A 16,517-nucleotide genomic window follows, 5' to 3' on the forward strand; every position below is an offset into this window, starting at 1 on the left:
TGGCCTGAAGAAGCCCGCGAGGCCCGCTCCAGGAGGGTCGGGGCTGGGTTGGGGGCGGCCCAGGAGGGGGCAGACCGTCGGGAATCTTTTCTGACCTCTCTCACCCATGTGTACCAGGGGGGCCCGATGAATGAAAAAGTGATCTCATCACGTAGCCTTCGAGGGGATTCTGCCTGAAGCTTTAAGAGCCAGGGGTGTATTTTAATCATTCAAGGATATATTACCTTGTCGTCGTGCTTGCCCCATGGGCCATGAACCTTGCTCCAAATCCCCTTCTGTTTTGGCAAGATTCTAGGGGTGCAGCTTGAGCAAGCTTACCCTGAACAGGGGTGCTTATTTTGAGGAGACCTCCAGGGGAGTGTTGCATCCGAATCTGGCCCAGGAGGCTGTTTTTTCCCCTCTTGTCTCTGTACCTTCCTCTCTGTCCCTTTCTGTCTCAGCAGCGGGGCTGTTCCAGGCGAAGGTGTCACCCACAGCTTTGCACCTTCAGTTAGGGTTCCAGCCCCTGCTGCTGAGATGGGCGGGCAGTCTCCCTGCCCCATTCGGAATTGGGGAAGAGAAATGATGGGGCCACCGGAGTGAGGTGTCCACCCTGGTCTAATTAGAGGAGGCCAGGTGGGCTGGAGGCTAGACAGCAGTTCTAGGAGTGGGGGTGGGGGCCTTTGTGTTCTGGGCAACTATGCTCCCTGTTTAAAATGATCATGTATTCACCCAACCTAGTCTGAGTGAGCTGTGCCCACCTTGGGATTTATTTAATCGGAATTTGTGTGTTATATATATAGCAATTTGCAGTGTGGAGAGACATAGAAAAATAGAAGGCAGGCTCTCTGCTTTTAATCATATACTTGAAGACATGAGGTGCATCTCCTGAAAGGATGCCTGGATCTCTTTTCTCATTTCTGCCAGTGCTTCAAGCCCTTCACATTTTTCTTAGATAACAGAGTGCACGGCTACTCAGTTACACACACGAGAAAACACACGTGCATGTACACAGACACACATATGCATGGTTATATACCACCCAAACACACATAGACACACATGTGCACACACACACAAACATGCCTACAACTTCTGCACAGGCAGTGTGAATACCACAGTTAACCCGGGTGGTACAGAAAGTGTCTTACTGGTGAATCATTTCTGTTGTACTTGTATTCTCTTTGTGGCTGGCTGGTGGTTTTAGTGAAGTGGGCTTGACTCATGCTTAACTTACTTCACATTGTGTGTGTGTGTGCACGCACACATGCACACGCATGTGCACTGGGACCATATGCATGGGGTTGTGGCAGTCATTTTTGGATGCAGGCAACGTGATCAGTGCCACAGACTCTGCCAGGACCTCGCAGACAGGTTCTCCATGGGCCTGGCCAGGCTGGGAGGAACACCAACAGGCAGTTCATCTTGTTGCCCTTGGGAGCAAGTGAGCCCTGTCTGGTCATATGGGGTGAGGGGCACGTTCCCCACCACATCCTCCCATGCTGGCGAGTGCCTCTGGATTGATTGAGAGTAGCTCTGACAGCAGCCAGCATGGGAACAGTTTAAGGCTGTAACTAAGGGTGGGTGTGGTCTCTGGTCATTGTGGTCTCTGGTCATTGTGTTTCAGCACATGCAGGTGCATTTGGGTGACCACAGCTGTTTTCTGTTCTCAGCACCAAGAGTGTCCGGGCGCCTCGGGATGTGTGGAAGAAGTGGCTGAGAGTTGCCGTCCTGGGGGCCTGCACCACGTTCGTTGCGCTCCTGCTCTGGGGCAGTCTGGGGGGTGATGACAGCATCACTGAGGTCTTAGCTCATCGAAGTGAGGTCCTGCCAGGCAGGTTCATTGAGGTACCCTGCTCCGAGGACTATGACAGTCACCGAAGGTTTGAAGGTACACGATGCCGAGGTGATCCGGGAAAGAGCAGCATGTTAACGTGGAATTCAGTGTGTTCAAAATGCGTCTTTTTTTGCTACAATGAATTGATGGGAATCAGGTTGAAAGTAGTGTGGGGGTGGCGTTGGGCAGGTGACCTTCCTCACCCCCCGCTGCTGCCCCCCCGTCCCCCGCCCCCGGTTGGTTAGCCCACACATGGACCCGGAAGTGTGGGTGTTTCAGGTCCTGCCTGTGCAGGGGCAGGCCCACTGGTCACTGCCCAGGCCGTGGCCAGTGTTTCACTGAGGTCCCCCACACTGTGGGTGCCATCTGATGGAAGAGGCGGTTTGCCTGGAAGGATGTAACAGAACTGGGATGACAGTAATGAGCAAGTGGAGCCCAGAAAAGGCATTTTCGGTCTTAGGGTGTTGTAGCTGCAGAAGACGTTGCAACAGGGAACGTAGATACCAGAGGCCCTTCCCCCATGTCGTGTGCCCCATCCCAGCGCCTGCCTCCTCTGCTCGAGGGCAGCAGTTTTCAAAACCTAACCAAAGTGACTGGGTTTTAAAGACAAAATTCAGTTTATTTTTCTCTTGAGAGCAATGCTTTGGACTTGAACCAAGAAAATATTGCTAAATCCTTCCACCAAGGGGCGCCATTGTGATGCACACAAGCTGGGTTTAGACGAAGGGAGGCAAAGACGCGCCCGGGGAATGGGGGCTGCCTTTCCCTTCAGGGGTCAGGAAAGTGGATAGGTTCTGTTGTGGGCATGCTCTCTCTGTCTTGGTCAGCTTTTTCACTCTAAAGTCACAGCTTTTGAGAACGTATTTTTCCTACCCATTTAATAATTTATCAACATTAAAAACAGTTGGAATGAGGTGGAGGGGGAGTTGGTGGAGACGGGTATGGGTTTTCAGTTGGGAAGATGAGAATGTTCTGGAGATGATGATGGGGATGGCTGTACAACAATGTGATCGTAGTTAACGCCTCTGAACTGTACACTTTAAAATGGTTAAAATGGTAAATTTGGGGTTATATATATTTTACCAAAAAAAAAAAGAAAGGTGGAGTGTGCATTAAAGCCTCTGGACTCCCCCTCCCTCGCCCCTCTCTCCTCCTGTAGCTGACAGGGGCTCCGTCTGCCCTGGGCCTGTGTGTCTGGGTGGTGTGTGTGCGTGTTTGCAGTGTGTGCACTTGTGTATGTGCACTGACATCGTCAGCCACTCACAACTCACTTTCTCACCAAATTATGCTTTTCATGCTCATTCACGTTGAGCCTATTGTGTCGCTGCTGGATTGTCTTCTTGAACTTCTGTCTCGCCGTCCACAGTTACTGGGAGCCGCGAGGCAGGGTCCCCACTGAGACTCTGGGTCTGGTGGCCACTTCGCCACCAGAGGTGTTTGAGGCGATGTCACTTGGTGCTTTTGTTGCCCCTGCATCTTCCTGGTGAAACTGTTCCTGTTATCAGTCTTTTCCCCTCTCATAATTCTTTTGTGTTAATATATATTTGTTGATATGATGTCGCTCCCCAGGCTGTCTTTTGGTTATCGTTGTTTTTGCCTTTACCTTCAACCTTTATAAAAAGCATTTTTGTGTATTAATAAAAACACCTATATTAATAGATTGTATTTAGCTCTGTGGAACTGAGGCACCCCTCCCCTAATGACCCCCACATAGAAGTTTATTTTTCCCACATGATGAGACCCAGAAAAAGGCACCCCAGGCCAGCCTGGCTCCCTGTAAGCGCCCCAGGCCGAGCACCCCAGCTCTCCCACTCAGCATGTGGCTCACATGGTCCCAGGACAATCGCTCCACCTCCAGGCATGTTCCAGGCAGGAAGAGAGAAAGGAGGATGAAAGCTAAAGGTCAGCCAGCCCAGTGTGTCCTGAGAGTGTCCCAAGGCCAGGGGGTGGCCATGAGAGTGTCTCATCGGCCAGGACATATCCTAGGGCCCACCCAGTGCAAGGCAGCCAGCCTGCCCTTGGTGCCAGGAGACCAGGGGCTTGCTAAGCTTGTCCATCTCTGGTGCTCTGCCTCATCCTGGCCCCATCTACCTGACCCTGGCCCTTTCCACCCTGACCCTGGCCTTGTCCACCCCAACCCAGTGGCAACCCTGGCCACTTTAACCCTGGTCCTGTCCACCCTGACCCTGGCCGTGTCCACCCTGGCCCTGTGCTCCCGACCCTGGCCACTTTCACCCCGACCCTGGCCCCATCCAAGCTCCCCCATCCTCCTCCCTCTAAGCAGCTCAGTCCTGGGTGCAGAGGCAGGAGGAAGCAGGGTGGAGTGTGTGGTGAGCACCTTGGGCAGTTTTGCCAGGCCCTGCAGAAGGACAGTGACTACAGTTGCAAGCACAGCTTTGGTCATCCAGGAGGCACTAGCCAACGGGTCTGGATCTGTGGTCAGTGATGGTTCTAGAATACCGTGGATGCCGCCTCTGGGCTGTTTTCTCAAGGGTGGGCAGAGTGTCAGCTGCTTCAGGAGTGACCCACCTGGTGTGGCACTGCCAGGACCCACCCCCTTCCAGTGAGATGTGTGCACTGCAGGGGGTCTGCTTGTGCTGGAAAGTCACCGTTGCTTCTCTGAAATTCACATCTGACCGAGTGGCCTATATTTTATTTGCCAAACCTGCCCCCCTAATCCCATGGAAGGCAAGGCCCCATCCCACAAAGTTCCGTTGTCCCTGGGGAGGGCCGCCCACAGGTGAGTCCTTGACAGCAGTGGGCAGCTCTTTAGTCGGGGTTCAGCGGGGTTGGCGTCTCATCCCAGCTCAACTCTCTCCAGGCTGCTCCCCGAGGAAGTGTGGCCGGGGCGTCAGCGATGCCATCATCACCAGGGACGAAGCCCGGAGGATTCGCAGGTACACGTGTCTCTGAGTTTCTGTCCTGAACGAGCAGGAGAGTGGGGCTGTGGGTGAAGCACAGGGAATTACTACTAAAAGGATGACTTAAAGAAATTCATTAGAATTCCCTAACAATTCCCCTTTGCACTTCCAAGGCAAAGAGAGGCTTTTCTGATTTCCAGGAGGAGAGGCTGTTGTCATCAGTGATGTGGTTGCTGACGGAACCTTCCAGAGGCCTGGGCCCTCTCCAGAGGCAGCAGTTCTGGCCCAGTGGGGAGGTTGGGGGGAATGCTGTCCCGTCAGCCATTGAGGGGCCCAGCAGGTGCCTGTGTAAAGACAGTGTGTTCACCCAGCAGCCCCAGGCGGTCACTAGACTATTTTCGTCTCCTCTCCAAAACTGGTTGGGATAGCCCTTCTGCCTCCTAGCCGTGACTCATGACAGGGCAGGAAGTCTTACTCAGAAGTAGTTGGCACTGGATTCTTCCTTATTGTCTTTTAAAAACAAGATCTTGAAGCTCTGATTTTCCAACGAGGAGTTCAGACCCAAGCATGTGCCCAGTGGAGCAGCATCTGGTCCGCATGCCGAGCTGTGTCTTGAGGGGTGATGTTCCTCCTGTTTCTAGATAACATTGTAGAGGCTGGTTGGGTGGGGAGGGTTCCTGGTGTGAGGGATGGATCCAGCCCCCAGTCAGTTTCCCGGGTGTCCATGAAGCATCTGTCAAAGGCACCAGAAGCCCCTGCATCCTTGGTGACGTGGACGGTCCTGTGAGCTGCAGCCCAGGCCACCATGTGGCCTCTGCCTCCCGAGATGATGATTACAAAGGCTGCCCCCCCCCCAACCTGTGGTGGCAGGAGAGGGACCTTCCAGTCCAGAGGAACCCATTCAACTCAGCACCAGGCCTCTGAGCTAAAGAGGGAAACTAAGCCCACTTGTCCCCAAGCTATGTCATACGTGGTTAAGGAGATGGTGACAAAATATTAACATTTACTCACTGAGCTTGAAAGTCAAGTCCTTTGGTCCAAACGTGATTTTGTCATAAACATTAAGCAGTCTGTTAACGTTGTGTTAGTTGTGCTGATTGATATGTGTCTAGATGTATCATAGATGATGCTGTTAACTGAATTCTGATTTAAGACGGTCTTCCCCACAGCATAGCTGAGAAGGGGCTGTCCCTGGGAGGATCGGACGGAGGGGTGAGTTGTGTGCCGTTCCTGCTTCGGTTTTCTTTTTACCCCTTTAACTTGGCTCTCCCTCCGAGGGGAAGGCAAGGGCACCGGGTGTGCAGGTCCTGCTCCTGGGAATGAAGTGCCCCCTCCCTTCACAGGAGGGCTGCCTCGGATCACATCTTTGTGTCAGGCACCCTGGCTGGGGGCAGTGGGGGGAGGTCGTAGGCAGTGAGTGAACAGAGCGGGTGACGAGCAGGGGCCCACTGAGGAGGGTGACGGCCCTGGGAATGGGAGAGCCAGCACACGCAGGAGGAGCTGGTGGGAAACGGTGAGGACCATGCAAGGCGGAGGAGGCTCCCGCAGGTGCTGCATGGGGACTGTCATCCACCAGGTGAGACTGCAGGGCGTCTAACAGTGGCCCCTGAAAGATGCATCCACCCAGGACTGTAAATGGGACCTTACCTGGGAAAAGGGTCTTTGCAGATGTCATTAAGTTATGGGTCTCAAGATGAGATCTTCCTGGATTATCAGGATGGACCCTAAATCCAATGACAAGAGTCCTTGTAAGAGGAAGGCAGAGGGAGATTTGAGATCGAAGAGGAGGCCGTGTGAAGATGGAGGCAGAGGTGGAGTGATGTGGCACAAACCAAGGGACCCCTGGGACCACCAGAAGTCCAAAGATTCAAGGAAGGATCCTCCCCTGGCGCCTTTGGAAGGAGCGGGGCCCTGTCGACACCTTGATCTCGGCCTTCTGGCCTCTGGAGCTTGAGAGGATGAATTCCTGCTGTTTTAAGCCTACTGTTCACGGCGACCACGGGGAGCTCAGACAGGCCAATGCAGCTCTGCAGCTCATCCGCTTCCTGGGCAGGCCTAGGAGTCCACCCCTGCGAGCACCTTACGTTGGCCGGAGTTCTCGTGTGGCCCCAAATGGGGCTCTCCCCGCCTGGCATGTGGGCCCGTAGGAAGACCCACTCTGCTCTGCATGGTTTGGTGATTATCTTCATGAGTCTTTTATTCTGCAGACTCTTTCCTCTTGAGATCTGAAAATTAAGCTTCTCCTTTTATTTTGGTTCAGTTCAGGGGAATATTTATTAAAAACCTATTCGTCCGTGGACTCATCTTTTGCCCGGTGCTCAGCATTTACTCGGGAAGTTGTCTTGCAATGAATCATCCAGGTTTGATACCTTTAAGTGCAGTTAACGTTTTTAAAGTCCAAATTGTGTTCAGACGAACCCCTGGGCGGATCGCTGCCTCCATGAGAAAAGACACCCAGACAGGGTAGAGGTGGTCCATGCTGGCGCCCACTCCCCTCTCAAGACGTGGGAAGGCCCCCCGGAGGCAGGGTGGACAGGGGTGGAAAACACTGGCTGTTCATTAAAGAGTTATGACCCAGCGATTCCGCTCCTGGGCATTTACCCAGGAGAACGAGAGCATCTCCCGCGATGAAATGCTGTCCCAGTGTCACAGCCACTTCATTTACAACAGCCCTAAGCTGGAAACAGCCTACGTGTCCATCTCCAGGTGAATGGACCAACAAGTGACTCCTCCCCAAACGATGGGTGCCCCTTGGCCATGAGACAGTGGGCGGCGGGTACTGCACCGACGTGAGGGAGTCACAGGGAGGCAATGCTGAGTGAAAGGAGCCAGGCCAAGAGCGAGTGCACCTTCGTGACTCCAGGGCCTCAGGTTCTAGAAAGTAACCAGCTGCTGTGGCAGAAGGCACCTGGGGAGGGGCAGGAGGGAGGGGTTGCAAAGGGTGCAAGGAAATTTGGGGTGATGGATGTGTTTCCTATCCTGGTAGTGATAGTGGTTTCGCTGGTGCATGCCAGCATCAAAACTTACCAAACTGAACACTTTAACCAGGAGCAGGTCGTTGTGTGTTGGTTATACCACAGCAAAGCCGGGGGAAGGGCTTGTTCTTAGTCCCATGGAGGAACTGTATCTGTCGACTGTTTTCAGAATTTTAGACCAGAGAGTCTCCATTCTTAGGGCAGGAGAGAAATATCCGCCGTCACACACCTTTGTCTAAACGTCTTGACACCCAGCCCGTGTGCATCGTCGCCCTGACCCGGGTGTCCAAAGATGGGTCTCAGGAACACGTGTTTAACGTTGGTGGCTTTTAGAGCTCAGTCACCTGCCAGGCAGCCCTCATGCCGCCCTGCCAACGTCTTTTCCAGGCGTCTATCCTGGACCTGCACTCGGGCGCCTTGTCTGTCGGGAAGCACTTTGTGAACCTGTACAGGTGAGAACCCCGGGGTCGGGGGTGGGGGTGGGGTCTCTGCTCGTTTCTTAGCTGGAGACACCTGAGTGAGGCTTGCGTGTATGGATCAGAGCGGCTTCAAGTTTTGGGTAAACTGCGACGTTTGCCATCGGGCCGAGGCCAGATGAGGACCGGAAGGTGCAGCTCTTCCGAAGGGTGGGATCCTTGCCAGCTAGCTTCAGGGAACAGCTTAGTTAGGAATGGATAAAGGGGTGGGGTTGGAGGGAGAGGTGGGAGAGGTGAGTGGCAGGCCAGGCTCCTGAGAGCTGCCTCCTGAGAAGCGTTGATCCTCCCCAAGGGCCAGGAGAAGCAAGAGATTCCCCCAACCTTGATAAATGTCACCCCACCTGCCAGGTCCCTCCCTCCCACCGTCCTCCCTTTTATCACACAGTTATCACTGTAGAAGGAGCAGCTCCAAGATAATAAGGACCAGCTGGTTTTCAGGGACTTGCTGGTTAACTGGAGGAAAGGCTGAATTTAAAGGAAATAAGGAAACATTAATAAAACATCACATTTGTCAATACTCATTTTTTCACAGATACTTTGGGGATAAAATACAAACTATCTTCTCAGAAGAGGACTTCCAGTTGTACCGGTGAGGGAAGGAATGCCCAGGTCAGGAAGGGGGCAGGTGGCGGCGGGGCTGGGAGTGCTGGGGTCAGTCCTGCAGAGAACTGGCCCTCAGGTTCCTGGGTGTGCACGTGATACCCTGTCCCACGTGTGCGGACCTGTGTGTGCATCTGTTCACCTTTCGCCTTTGCCAGCCCTTGTCTTTCTGTAGTGTTACCGAACCCAGGTCCGGCTGCTCGCTGCTCGAAAGCCAATTCTTGAGAGACAAGTGTTGGTGGGGAAGGAAAGGTTGCTTTATTTCAGGGGCCAGCAACCGGGGGAGAGGGTGGACTCCTGCCTGAGAACCAACTCCTGATTGCTGCTCAGGGGACAGGGGCTTTTAAAGGGAGTTTCAGGGTTATATAGGCAGAGAGAGGGAGCAGAACAGCATAGTCAGTTCTGACAGTCAGCTTGAAACCAGTAATGTGGTCTGATCAGCGTCATCTTGGTTGTTTTAGGTACAGTTAATCTTTAGTTCCAGGGTTTGTTCCCATTTCTCTGAGGCCAGTTCTCGGAATTGTGTGAAGTGGAGCAGCTTATGTCGTGGCTTCAATTTGGTCATCATGTAGTCATCCTCCTCCACCTGGTAGGGGCTTCAGTAGCTGCAAAACAGCTCACAGGATACGGCTCAGAATGTTACCTATAGACCTTAAGGAGGAACTAAAGGTCCTTGACTTTGCTTAATGACTAAACTATTATTATTTGGTCTCGTTTGACTATTTTCCTTTGTTTCTGCATTTTCTCACTTCTCTGATTAAACTTATTCTTTGGCTAAAGTGTTTCCACAGACAAAAGGCAGGCTGAGAACATGGGGGTCGGGGGCAAGGGCCAGAGGGTCCTGCTCCGTTTCAGTGTCACATGGTGCGGGCCCTATGGGCCCGGGGAGAATTCTTTCCTGTGTGGCTGACACCTGTGTCCTCTCGGCAGGGACCTGCGGCAGAAGGTCCAGCTGGCAATCGCCCAGGCATTTGGCATCAGCGCGTCCCTGCTGCACCTGACGAAGCCCACCTTCTTCTCCCGCATCAACAGCACGGCGGCCCGCACGGCTCATGACGAGTACTGGCACGCGCACGTGGACAAGGTGAGCGAACCTGGGGCTTGTCCACCACGGCCCAAGCTGGGTGCTGTCTGTTCACGTGGTCAGGGTTTTAGAAGTTTCCTCTCTTCCATCCTCCTGATGTGGTCGAGGAGATAAGATTTGTTTCTCGTGTGATGAGGTGACAGAAGACTGTGCAAAGCACATTACAGAACAGTGAGGGCCTGATGGGGACCATCCTTTGCTACTTGTTCCCACACGCAGAGCTGTCTCCACCTGAGCTGTGAGCTTCGTCGGATGTAACCTGACCCGGCCTTGATTGACCTGGCCTTTCTGTCTTGTGGTCTCTCCTCGGTCCTGCGTCCCGCACCCTGCCCAGGAGGCCCCCTTCTTCCTACTTTTCACCTTTTCTTGGGAAGATTTCTGGACCACTCCAGATTCTGCAGATTCCCCTTTCTTCATCTCTTGCTGTTCCCTAGACACAGTGGCGCCTAATCAATCTGCGGTCCTGGTCAGCCACAACTGAAGCCCTCTCCCGCCTGCATTGCAGCCACTGCCCTGCCCCGCTCAGCCAGCACACGCAGCGTGGTGCCAGGGGACAGTTGGCCACAGAAACGTCTGAGGGCTGTTGGCGGTCACCCCAGCCGCGGGTGTGCTCAGGTGACCCAGATAATCTCTGTGTCGCTTGACCCTGGAACACAGGAAGCGAAGTGAAAAGTAAACAGAGGGTTTGGGCAGAAGCTCGCAGATTGGGCTTCTGCCTGAAGTTCAGTCAGATACGCATGTGTTTATTTCATCTCGACTGTCTGAGCTCTGTGGAGGAGGGGAGCACGTAAATGTGGTTAGTGAGATTGAGGAACCCAGTATTTAATTAAATTAACTTAAATTGAAGTAGCTTTACGTGGCCAGTGGCTTGTCTGAGCCAGTGCAGCTCGGAGGGCTCGATGGAACTCGGGTTGGGAGTGTGGGCTTCACCCTAAGGGGGAGTACAGTGTCTGCTTGTTCTCTTCCCATGGGCTTAAGGTTGATCAGTGGGTTCGGTCTGATCCATCCACGATCAAGCCTCCTGTCCACCCTCACTTCATGGCTCTAGCAGCCATTGACCCATTGATAACCATTGCCCAGGTGCATTATTTCATTAGGGGACCAGGACCGAGACCTTCAGTATAAGATCATCGTAGATATTGCAGAGGGAAAAACAGGGTTTTATGGGGTTGAGGGCAAAGATGACGTGTGTGGAGGACAGACAGGTTCGCACAGCAAGGAGCCTCACGCGTGGGATGGAGTCCGGAGAATTTCCCTGCAACGAAGGAAGAGCAGCCCTCCATGTACCGGGAAGTGTGGGTTCAGGAAAGACAACACTGAATGTAGCCTGGTTTGGTGATCCAGCTTCAAAGGAAGAAAGATAAGGAAGAAATTCTTCAGGCAGAGAAAACGAGTCAACAGTGACAAGTGGGGTAGCCTCAGACATCTCAGAGCCAGGAGACCTCGGGACAGGGTCTACAGGACCAGGGTGGCTATAACAGCCAAGGGGTCACTCACGCATGGACACAGCAAAAAGACATGCTCGCACAAGAGGACCCCATGCATCTGCTCCTTCCCTTGAAGCTCTCCAGCCTCTAGCTCAGGACAGCTCAGGCCCCGCCGGCCTCTGCCATCCCATCACCTGCCATTACCTGCCTCCTTCCCAGGTCACTGTGTTCATGTGGGTTTGGGGTGGTTCCTTTGCAGAATCTGAGCTGGGTGGGTAGGAGAGGGTCAGGCTCCTGGACACCCCCCGCCCCCGGGTCTCTTTTATGTTTTATGCAGGTAGTGGACATGAGGTTCACTGGTGAAGCGATTCAGAAGCACTGCCCTGGGCTGTTCTCAGGTTTAGGTCACTTTGATGTTTGTTTGGTGCCCTGAGGCTGGATAAGGGGCCCCTAAATGGGGTCTTGGTGGGGGAGGTGGAGGGAGCTCAGGTCTGTGTAGAAAGTCCAGTCCCACAGATGGCATGGTACTGAGTTCATGAGAAGGTGACGGGGACTCAGTCACCTTAGCAGGCTTGCTGCCTCTCCCTCCTGGTCAGCCCACCCTCTCTCAGGAGATGACCACTGTCACAGTGATGGTGGTCTAGCTGGTTGCAGGCGGAGCGGGGCTTTTGGACTTTTTGAGCCTTGATCAAATGTGTTATGGATATTGATATGGGGCTTCTGTGTACTGCTCCCATGGTGCCTACAGGTGTCAGTAAAATCATTTAAGAATCTATTCCTAAACACAGGAGCCTTGGGCTGTGCGATAGGGCACTGGTAGGATGACTTTGGGCTGCTGTCCTTGGACTCTTTCATTCTTCCTTATTTCTTACCCCAGTCTTGCTAATTGAATGATTCCTCAGGCTGGGAGCTGTTATCATGTGATTAAAATTCCTTGTACACGCAAGTCACTCTCTTTGCGTGGAAAAAAAAATAGCCTATCTCACTGGTTCCCTCTAATAAGTAGGTGCTAATCTGTGTGAGTTCTTATGTCCTTGGAAACAACACCTACTTCACATATTACAGACAGCAAACTCCTCTATCTCACATTGAAATCCTTACCTATAATAAGTCCTGAAGATCCACAGATGGGACAACTATCTGGCCACCTCCCGTCCCGGACTTCAAGGGGTCCTTGGGAAACAAATGATAGTGCCTCCTGTTTACATTGTATCCAGGCCCAGAGGGTCCACGCTCCTATGAGCCCAGAGCACAGATTTCACCCCCCATCCCCTGCTTTCCACCGCCCATGCCGTCTTCCAAAAGAATGTCCACGCAAAGAGGACCAGACAGGAAAGGACAGACAGCGTAGCGTGGGCACTGGGTGGTCGTGGGGGGGAGTTAGTGTTTAATGGGAACAGAGTTTCAGTTTGGGAGGTTGAAGAGTTCTGGCGATGGTCGGCGGGGGTGGGTGCACAGCAGTGAATGTGCTTAGTGCCCCTGAGCTGTGCACTCAACGATGGGTAAAGTGGTAAATTGCATGGTTTGTGTATTCTACCACAATTTAAAAGAAAACTTGGGGTGCCCACATCTGGAGAAGGAGCGGAAGCACCACCTTTGCTCCCTGTGCTGACGCGGGAGGGTCCTGTTGGTGGGTGGGTGGGTGGCGTGGCGGCCCTGGGGGTCACGCGTGTGGGCTTCTTGGCGTGGGCTGCGCCTCTGACTGTGCGGGAACCAGGCAGGACCGCACGCCTGTGCTCAGCAGAGGGTTTTCTGTAGTTGGGAGGCAGAGCGAGGCCTGGGTCTGTCCCTCCCTGAGGAGCGTGTCCTCCCACAAGCAGATGGTGACACGCCCTCACGCTCTGCCCGCAGGTGACCTACGGCTCCTTCGACTACACATCGCTGCTGTACCTCTCCGACTACCTGGATGACTTCGGTGGCGGGCGGTTTGTGTTCATGGAGGAGGGGGCCAACAAGACGGTGGAGCCGAGAGCAGGTAGGACTCACGGGCGGGCCTTTCCCGGGATGCTGCGTTTACGGTGTATCCAGTGTGTCCGTGGAGCACATTCGTCAGAGGAGGAGGTAGGCGTGGCCACGGTCACTGAGTCACTGCAGAGTGAGTTCCCAGAGCCAGCCCCCACTCCATCCCCTGTAGTGACTCAGAAGCTTAAGACGGATGAGGCAGTGATCCTCACCTAATGTCGGTAAACCACACCCGACCTGGTGGTCCCAGAGCTCCCGCTGCCCCCAGCCCAGCTTGGACACTCAGTGCTGCTCAGTGAGCATGCGTGGAGCGAGGACTCGTCCCCTCTCCTCCCCAGGTTTTGGGGTGGGGAGGGGCGGGGATCCCTCAGGGGCTTCCTGAGGGGCAGCCCAGGCCCTGGCCCAGCCCCAGATGAGACTCAGAGACAGAGCCAGGCCATTTGGCTGTGGCCTGGGCACCTCAACTGTGCAGCACCATTCACCTGCTGCCGTGGCTCACCCGACCCCACTGCGTCACCCTGCTTACTGGGTGTGTAGCTGTGTCCGCTTCCGCCTGGCAGCAGGCAGCTCAAACCAACGAGGCTGTCCACCTGTGTTGGTTTAGAACGTTCCCGTTAGCCATGAGGCAGTCCTGCAAGCCACTGAGTCCAAATGCTCCTTGCAGTAGCGCTGAATCCACGCAGAAGTGGCTTGGACATCAGAAGGTGTAGAAAGGAAGTTAAACAGCTCAGGACTGGCTCTCTTCCCTCAGGGGGTGAGTGCTGGAGGGGGGCAGACCCAGGCGCAGGTCAGCGGGCAGGAGGGGCTCAGAACACCCTGCAGCTCCAAGGCTTTAATGGACCAAGAGCCAGAGAAGCTGCTGGTGCTGAGGCTGGGGGTCACATGTCACGTGCTTCTGGGAGGTGTCCAGGAATGCTTGTGGACTAAGAGGAGAAATACAGGTGGGTTCCAAAAACTGAGATGACTGTATTTTTGGTTACTAAGTTGCCGAGCTAAATCCCGCTTTAAAGAAGTGGGTGATAATCTAATAGCTGTTTACTGAAGAAAATAAAAAGCCAGAAAGCACCGTTCATGAATGCCGAAAGTTTCACGTTTCTGGGGTTGGGTGGGCCGTCGCCTCCGTGTGAGTGTTACGCCTTGTAGGGTGAGTTACCAGGGCCGGCCTGCTGGTCACTGCACGGGTGGGGATTTTATGCCAACAGTTTCCTCCTGGTTCTGATGACGGGTGGCCTGCCCTCGGGTTCTTCCTGGTGTTTGTGTTGTGCCCGTCATTGTCTTGATCACTCTGGACTTGGGAGCTGTCAGAATAGGTGTGGGGCTTAACTACTGGTGCATTAAAAAGGAAAGAAGGTCTTAGGCGAGATTGTGAGCCCTTGTGGGCCTTTCCTCAACAAGCTATCACGTTGACGTTGGGTTGGGTCAGCAGATTCCCGTTCCGGGTCAACAGGACGAGAGTCACTAACTCTGTCCCATCCGCACAGACGTCACCGGGAGCCTGGCGTTTGGCGGGGAGCGTGATGCAGCTGCTCTGACAGGCTGTGCCAAAGGGGTTATCATTTTCCCTAGAGGAGTTCATTCTCTCTTATGGAAATTAACAGGAAAATATGCTGAATGTTTTCAGTTTTCCCACTTACTTTCCAGAGCCCTCCGTCCCCTCCTGTGCAACCAGGTTTCCAACAGGTACATTCCCCTTCCGCCTCAGCATTTCTTGGAGTGCAGGTCTGCTGGTGATGGTTTTTCTGAAAATGTCCTTATTTCACCTTTTTTTTCTAAAAGATATTTTCACTGGATGTGAAATTCTGGATTGGTGGGTTTTTTTCCTTTTTCTTTAAAAGAATCGTCCCTTTCCTCTGGCTCCCCTGTTGCTGTCACCGCTGTCACTGCCCCATAGTAGCTGCCTCTTTGCTCTGCCACCTCCAGGATGTTCTCTAATCTCTGGTTCCATCAGTCTGACTATGATGTGCTTCAGTGTGGAGTTGTTTGTATTTATCCCACTTGGAGTATTTATCCTGCTAAGCTTATTGGGTTAAAAGTCAAAGTTTTCGTCACATTAGGGAAAGTGTTGGTCATTATTTCTTCAAATCGCCTTTTCCTGCCCCAGTATGAACCCCTCCTCTCTCCGAGGCTCCAACATGAATGGTGGACGGTTTCCTATTGTCCCACAGGCCACGAGGAGCTTCACTTTTCCTCAGTCCTTTTCTTCTCTGTTCTTTGGTGCCTCTGTTTGCAAAGTGCGCAGAAATGCTGGGGTGTGTGGGGGGCGCCCAGAGACCCCCACTCTTGCTGTAAGTCGGCGACATTTGATAACTGTGTCTGCAGTGGGGTGGCGGCAGGGGCGTGCACAGATGGCGTGGATGGGCAGACGGGCCTGGCTACGTGTCTGAGGTCTCAGGTGTGACTAAAAGTGGAAAGACTGAGGACAAAACGTCCTTTAGCAACGTGAGCCTCAGAAAGTGGCGTGACTCCAGATTGCTCTGGGAAAGAGTGTTTCCTTCAGGTCAGGGGCGGCCTGGCTGGTCCAGAGGAGGGTCTGAGTTCCTGGTGTCCCCAGGCCCCCATGCAGAGGTTTCCGTGTGTCACACAATTTCTTTTGCTCCCTTGTTTCCGGGCAGAGCACGGTTCTCTGTTTACAACCAGAAAGCAGCAGACTCTGGGGTAGACTTTTCTCCTCTCTCAAAGATTTAGCAGTTGAGTTCCTGGCAGTGACCTTTTGAAGAGAAATGAAGTTGTCATGGGACACTTGGGGCAGGGCCGTGTGGCGGTGACGCGGCAACTACAGGATCCCGGGGCTCCTCCCACACGATTCTTTAACAGTCAACTCGTTTGTCCTAAAAAGTCTATGGTGGGTGTATGAGGCCAGTTAAATATGGAAACCCATAAACACGGGGTTCTCTGAGCACAGGTGGGTGGAGGACCCCCGCTCCAGGACGCTCGGAAGCAGCCTCCCGAGTCCTGTCTTTAGCTGCCCTGGAGGGAGCTACAGGCGCTGGGTGTCTGTCTCGACACGTCTTCCCTGATCCATTGCCAAAACATTGTCATCAGCTTGCAGGGTTTGGTTTTGTTTCATGTGTGATTAGAAATAAGATCATAAAAAAAAAAAAGAAAAGAAAGAAGATCATAAGGTGGGCCCGAGGAGGTCACATGGCTTGTAGAGGCCCCTGGGGGTGGCAGCAGGGCCTCACCCCAAGTCCAGGTTGCCCCACAAAGAGCCCACGGAGGCTGGGCTGGGTGCTTGGGGTGCCCTTCGTCCTGTGCGAGGGCTCTCCTGCTGGCTTGTCTCCAGCCCCCGCCTTCCTGCATCAGCTGTTTCTCCAGC

General features: G+C 53.6%; 1 protein-coding gene across 1 annotated transcript in view; it reads left to right on the top strand.

The window, feature by feature from the left end:
- The window catches only part of OGFOD3 (2-oxoglutarate and iron dependent oxygenase domain containing 3), a 33,259-nt gene that overhangs the window by 422 nt on the left and 16,320 nt on the right, over window positions 1-16,517 (top strand). The window contains exons 2-8 of the mRNA XM_022589244.3: window positions 1,653-1,870; window positions 4,638-4,713; window positions 5,847-5,889; window positions 8,040-8,104; window positions 8,661-8,717; window positions 9,659-9,812; window positions 13,091-13,214. Coding sequence (XP_022444952.1) covers window positions 1,653-1,870; window positions 4,638-4,713; window positions 5,847-5,889; window positions 8,040-8,104; window positions 8,661-8,717; window positions 9,659-9,812; window positions 13,091-13,214 — 737 coding nt within the window. The remainder of the gene's footprint in view (window positions 1-1,652; window positions 1,871-4,637; window positions 4,714-5,846; window positions 5,890-8,039; window positions 8,105-8,660; window positions 8,718-9,658; window positions 9,813-13,090; window positions 13,215-16,517) is intronic.

Source organism: Delphinapterus leucas, chromosome 19 (genome assembly GCF_059928025.1).
Source record: "Delphinapterus leucas isolate spDelLeu-1000000601 "Yukka" chromosome 19, BTC_Dleu_Yukka2, whole genome shotgun sequence".
In the NCBI taxonomy this organism is placed as follows: Eukaryota; Metazoa; Chordata; class Mammalia; order Artiodactyla; family Monodontidae; genus Delphinapterus; species Delphinapterus leucas.